The sequence below is a fragment of the Xenia sp. Carnegie-2017 genome, unplaced genomic scaffold, assembly GCF_021976095.1.
Source record: "Xenia sp. Carnegie-2017 unplaced genomic scaffold, XeniaSp_v1 HiC_scaffold_24, whole genome shotgun sequence".
In the NCBI taxonomy this organism is placed as follows: domain Eukaryota; kingdom Metazoa; phylum Cnidaria; class Anthozoa; order Malacalcyonacea; family Xeniidae; genus Xenia; species Xenia sp. Carnegie-2017.
In genome coordinates, this window is record NW_025813487.1 from 9,313,755 (window position 1) to 9,319,729 (window position 5,975).

The 5,975-nt window shown below is 34.4% G+C and overlaps 1 protein-coding gene across 1 annotated transcript in view; it reads left to right on the forward strand.

Moving 5' to 3' along the window:
- The window catches only part of LOC124452096 (neurogenic locus Notch protein-like), a 6,402-nt gene extending 873 nt beyond the window's left edge, over positions 1-5,529 (forward strand). Inside the window, exons 2-11 of the mRNA XM_047002687.1 lie at positions 336-458; positions 1,041-1,313; positions 1,507-1,986; positions 2,132-2,375; positions 2,476-2,531; positions 2,738-2,842; positions 3,620-3,736; positions 4,034-4,144; positions 4,513-4,623; positions 4,967-5,529. Coding sequence (XP_046858643.1) covers positions 336-458; positions 1,041-1,313; positions 1,507-1,986; positions 2,132-2,375; positions 2,476-2,531; positions 2,738-2,842; positions 3,620-3,736; positions 4,034-4,144; positions 4,513-4,623; positions 4,967-5,352 — 2,006 coding nt within the window. The 3' untranslated portion in view covers positions 5,353-5,529. The remainder of the gene's footprint in view (positions 1-335; positions 459-1,040; positions 1,314-1,506; positions 1,987-2,131; positions 2,376-2,475; positions 2,532-2,737; positions 2,843-3,619; positions 3,737-4,033; positions 4,145-4,512; positions 4,624-4,966) is intronic.
- The last annotated feature ends 446 nt before the right edge of the window (positions 5,530-5,975 follow it).

The window sequence follows — 5,975 nt, forward strand, 5'->3', positions numbered from 1 at the left end:
CCACCATCTTTACCTAAACTTCAGGCCAAAAGTTCATTTCCACTTCCGGTAATTAAACTAATAACAACAATGAACGAATGTTTGTGTTCACACTCAGCGTCATGAACAAAGTTTCGCTAAACTTCACTTTAAAAAAGTTGCTTTTTGATTTTACAACTATTGCACAAATTTCGACAATTAGGTGCTAACATTTTTGAAATACTATTATAAAGGAGCAGTTACGTTTTTGGACTAGTTTATTTTATGCTCCCATCAGAACAGGAAATTGTGTAGATCGTTCGCCGATCGTTATGCAACACATTATGTACCTTGTCCCATTATTACTCTTGTTTCAGAGGTTCCAAATCCCTGCAAGCCAAATCCATGTAAAAATGGTGGACAATGCAACGTATTGGGTAACATTTACACCTGTAAATGCAAGCCTGCGTTTGGTGGTAACAATTGCGAACATTCTCAAAGTAAGTCGAAACCAAAAGCATTTATATGCAATTTCATTCTAATTTAAAAGTCACCAATGATTTCTCTTGTTTAAATGATTTTTTCAAATTTGTTTACGGAAAATTGAATTTAAGGGGCACTCCTTATACCTTGTAGTACATTCTAGTCAATTTTGTTTTTTCTTTATAAATTATTTCAGCTATAATGACTGTATGATATTGTTGAAAAGATAAATGCACTGCGGAATACCGAGTGTGGTGTGTTCGTTTACATTTGACAAATCATTTCACAACCGACTCTGCATTTTCAAACATGTTAAGATGCTGGGTGAAAATAAAAGCAGTCAGTCAATATAGTGATTTTCAAGCCAGCCTCCGGCATCGTGGTTTTTAAAGACAGGTTTTAAGAAGATTTTCATGATCAAAGGAACATTTCTAAATTAACTCTGCAATTTCAATGCAGCACCCGGGAGGACATAGTAAAAAATGCGAAATCAGTTATTTAAATAATTTTCAATCGTAAACGATCACGTTAATCACTCTTCTCTGCCATTTCCACTATACCTACTTGTTTTACCATTTGATCTTTTTTCTGTTACTAAGCAACATGCTCTGCGTCTGGTGATCCTCATTACACCTCGTTTGATGGCAAAAGATTTGATTTCATGGGAGATTGTGAATACGAGTTTGCAAAAGACTGTAGTAAAAACAAACTTTTTACTGTCCTTACCAAAAATGTGCGTTGTGGACGGCGCGTTACCTGTACAGCGGCTGTTAAGATTATTATAGCTGGATACTTCATTCAGCTGACACGTGAGCGTGGAACAGTAGTTGTAAACGGAATTAAGCTGACGAAATTCCCAATAATCCGTCCAGGTATGAATTTATACGCATTTGTCTTTATTGTTTTAAAAAATTCTTAATACTAAATATATCATAGCTCATTACATAACTTTATATTCGAGACAGAAAGTAACCTCTCTTTCTATCTAACATTAACGGATCGGTTTTAGAAGTGAATAAAAACCATTGGTTTTTTAACTTTAAAGTGGAATATCTTTTGTTTAAGGATTCAAAATCACCAATCCCAGTTGGAGATGGTTGATTTTCACCACAGATATCGGAATGACAGTGGGTTGGAACTTTGGGTCGTACGTAAAAGTCACCGTTTCTGGAAAATACAAGGGAATGATTTGCAACACATCTCTATGTGGCAACAACAATGGTCGTCAAGACGACGACCATTACTACAGTAGAAAATGTGCTCCACCACCAACACCATGTATCCCTGATTCCACAAAGAAAGCTGTGATTGATAAATGTCATTTGATGAGCGATCCCAGCTCACCATTCCATGGTGCATGTAACCGTTATTTTGATCCAGTAAATTTGATCAGTAATTGTAAATATGACGCATGTCGCTGCACCGATCCAATGGAATGTGTTTGTAACGCTTTCGCTGCTTACAGTAAACTTTGTGTTGAATATGGTGGTCTTATTGACTGGAGATTCAATGGAACTTATTTGTATCCAAAACTCAAAGAATGTGGTACGAATAACTGTTTAACTTAACTTACTTTTGCTAACAAATATTATTTTTCTTTCAAGTGAAAAAGTGTGATACAATGGCACAAAATTTGTTATTTGTGCATCGATAAATGCATTGCTAAATGTTCATTCTTTTTTCTGTGTAGAGCAAACATGCAGTAACAAAGGAGAAATTTTCACAGAATGTGGATCTGCTTGTGCGAAAACATGTCGTGATATATCACGTGGTATAAGATGCAGTGAAATCTGCATTCCCGGATGTCATTGTCCCAAAGGATCTTACTTGGATGACAAGAATCGTTGTGTTCCTATGAAGAGATGCCCATGTTTCTTTGAAGGAAAATACTATAAGCCTGGCGAAAATGTCAAAGTTGGACGATGTAAAACCTGGTAGATATTTTTTTATTTTGATGAGAGTTTTACTCAATTTGACAATATTATTTAATCTGTGCACATCAATTCTTTTTGTTTTGTATTTTTTTTTCTTTAGTACGTGTAATATGGGAGCTATGGCTTGTGTTGAAGATCGAAACTGCTCCTCTAAGGGTAAGAGAAACAATGCCTTCTGATACTTTTAACGTGTTAGATGTAGCTAAATAGTTCAGTCAATTTGAATGTTTTTGAAACACAATTTATTGCACTAGCCGTTTAACTATTTACCTTTTTTAAACAGACCTTATTATTTTTCTCTTTAAATGCTTCTATGAAAACTTTTCTAAGAAACGGCATGAACTAATTATGTATGTTTACAGGTCCTTGTGAGTCTTTCCCGTGTAAAAATGATGGTTTTTGTATTGAGGAAGGAAATAATTTCACTTGCATTTGTGCCAAGGAATATCAAGGAAAGACTTGTGAAGGTTTGTTATATTACACTTATCGTCACATGCAGAAATGATCGACTACATGTCACTGGTTAATTATCACAGCATAAATGTTATTTTTAGCATATATAGGGACCACTGAATGATATTCGTATACACCGTAATAAAGTTTTGTTGTTGTTCACTGACGTTTAGACAACCTTAGCGGTAGTCTTCTTCAGAGTCAAAATGACTCTGACGACTCTGAAGATGACTACTTTTTGACTCTGAAGATGACTACCGCTAAGGTTGTCGAAACGTTAGTCAACAACAACAAAAACAGTCCTTCTCAGGACTATACTAACCTGGACGATCTACATCTACAAACATATATACGTTGACCATTGTCGTTGACCGTTGTCGATTGACATTCAAAATAGAAATTTTTGAGTGCAGCAACAATTTGCATGAATTTCTTTAATTGAATTAACAAAAATACGAAAATGTAAAACTGTAAAGCTGGTGTGTGTTTGATAAGAAAAATGACTAAGATCACTAGCTCAGTGAAACAAATTTGAAGGAACTTCTTATTTCTTTGATACTTGCAACGTTCATCAAAATATCTACATTCAAGATAACTCAATAAGTTACAGTTTTGAAGTTTAACTCAGACATATTTTCCCTGAGTAACACAGTGTCGATCGCACTGTTTGTAAGTTTTATTTACACTGAAAAAGGTGTAATTCTTTAAATAAATTTACGTGATTTTTTTTTCTGTTTCATGCGTTAAATTGAGAAACCATTATTTGCTCTAAGCTGATGTTCTTTCTATAGAGTTAAAGCCAACACCGTGTGACTCAGGTCCTTGTAAAAACAACGGTACTTGTACAAACAAAGGCGATAACTTTACATGTGAATGTGCTGATGGTTTTGAAGGCAAAACTTGTGAAGGTTCGTTTGAAACTTGAAATTTGTGTAGTAATATGTACAAAACACTTGTGTGTGTGTTGGTCATATTTGTAACTGGGAATGATTTTGACACTTTAAATATTGGATAGAATGTAGTTTCACACCCATTGTAACTGACACGTGTTATATTTCACAAATATACTTTGAATGTTTATGGCAAAGCTTGAATTATAACATAAACAAAAGGATTATGTAAGACAACCGGCAATTATGATATAGACCGCAGTTTGAAAAAAGCATTTCATCGCAAAGTTTTGTATAAATATTTTTTACATTAAGTCATGAACGCTTGTGCCAAAGAACCATGTAAGAATGACGGTGTTTGTGCAAGTAATGGGTCTTCTTATCAATGTGAATGTAAATTTGGTTTTATGGGAAAGAATTGCCAATGTGAGTATATTTTTTGATTTTCGCATCTCTTTTTTTGTATTTTCTACCTTAGATATAGCATCTTTATGTCTTAGCCATGACTGTGAAAGTATTGACATTTTAGAAATTTTGTGAGAACGCTCTTTGAAATATGCAAATGATTAGCTATTATTTGATGAGGTTGTGCAATATATTGAAAACTATTTAGACCAAGGTCAAATGATTTCTGAGATAGCGAAGAGGAGGCGGATAACGTGCGGTCAATAACGAAGCTGAGGGGGAAATAATTCTTGATATCATGCTCGACCATGTCTACTTCATTTTGCGTCCATTTATTTGACAGGCCAACTGCATACATGTACGCACTACGTACCTATTTTTCTATTTAGATATGGATGCTTGTGCTAAAGAACCATGTCAAAATAATGGTACTTGTACAAGTGTTGGGTCCTCCTATCAATGCAACTGTACATCTGGTTTCAATGGAAAGAATTGTGAGGGTAAGCATGTTTTGTAAAATTTACACTCATAATTTCGTTACTCGTGTTTTGGAGGGCCACTAGTATAAGTTTTGGTTGTTGTAAGTCGTGAAATCAACTTTCTTCACCCAGAATGCATTGCATCGTAATTTTGAAAATGTATACAAACAAATAAGAAGAATGAAAAATATAAATTCGTCCAAAACGTGTAACAGCATAATGCACGTTTATGCATTTTTGATTTTGTACAAATGAAACTAATCAAACATGCCTTCAGTCATTCCGTTGTTATTTTTGTTCTACTAATGAGTTCCACGCGTTTTCAATTCCATTTTAACATATGAACCTACACCATTGCATTTAGTTATGATCATGTCATCGTATAAAGAGTGCAGAGAGTATCAATTGTTGAACGAGAGTACCAGAAATGTTGAATATCGTCAAGGTGGAAGTTTACAATGTGACAGACGTCTCACAAAAGGATGGTACAGATTTGGTGGTGGAGCTGGAACCAAAATGTCTGAATCCTGCGTTCCAAAAAATCGATGTGGCACGCATGCCCCTGGATGGTTAAATGGAACTCATCCCACTGTGGATGAAGGAAATGTGACCAGAAATGTCTGCTATCATTGGCGTAGTAAATGTTGCTTATGGTCAAATGCTATTAACGTCATAAACTGCGGTCCATATTTTGTTTACAATTTAGGTACTACGCGATTCTGCTATTTAAGGTATTGTGGCACAGACTAAAACACAACAATTGTGTTGGACATTTATGTAGTCTTACTGAGCTTATTCTTATCCTACAAGGCGCACGAATAATATGATTTATAGAATTTAGGTTAAACCAACTTCGCTTTGGGAAATTTATTTCTTGTATTTTTATTAATTGCACGTTAGACCATTAAAGTTTTTGCATAAAATGTATTGTTGTTGATGGACAAGAGTTTAAAAATCGTCGATTTTTTTATGAGGAATGTTAATGAAATAATGTATTGGTTTTGCTATGTTATGAAAAATTGAATTCGTCTGTCTGAAAGATATGTTATTGGGAAAACGTAATCTTTTAAATGTAGTATTCGGGATCTTTTTCAGCTTTGGATTTTACTTGACCATCAAATTTAGTCTATGATTGTACATCAAAATTTTAGTGTAAGGCTGTATGTCGATTTTTCTGTGCAAGATATAAATCTACTATAAAGCCGAAAATTGCCATATTTGGAGCATAGGATTGTATGCATTCAGATACTGAAATGTCTATTGACATCTCCGTCCTTTGCAAAAACCATTTTCATACATGTGATGCACATTCAGTCATGTCCCTCAAAATGAAACATCATTTTCACATCAACATATTTAATTCTTTTGCTTTG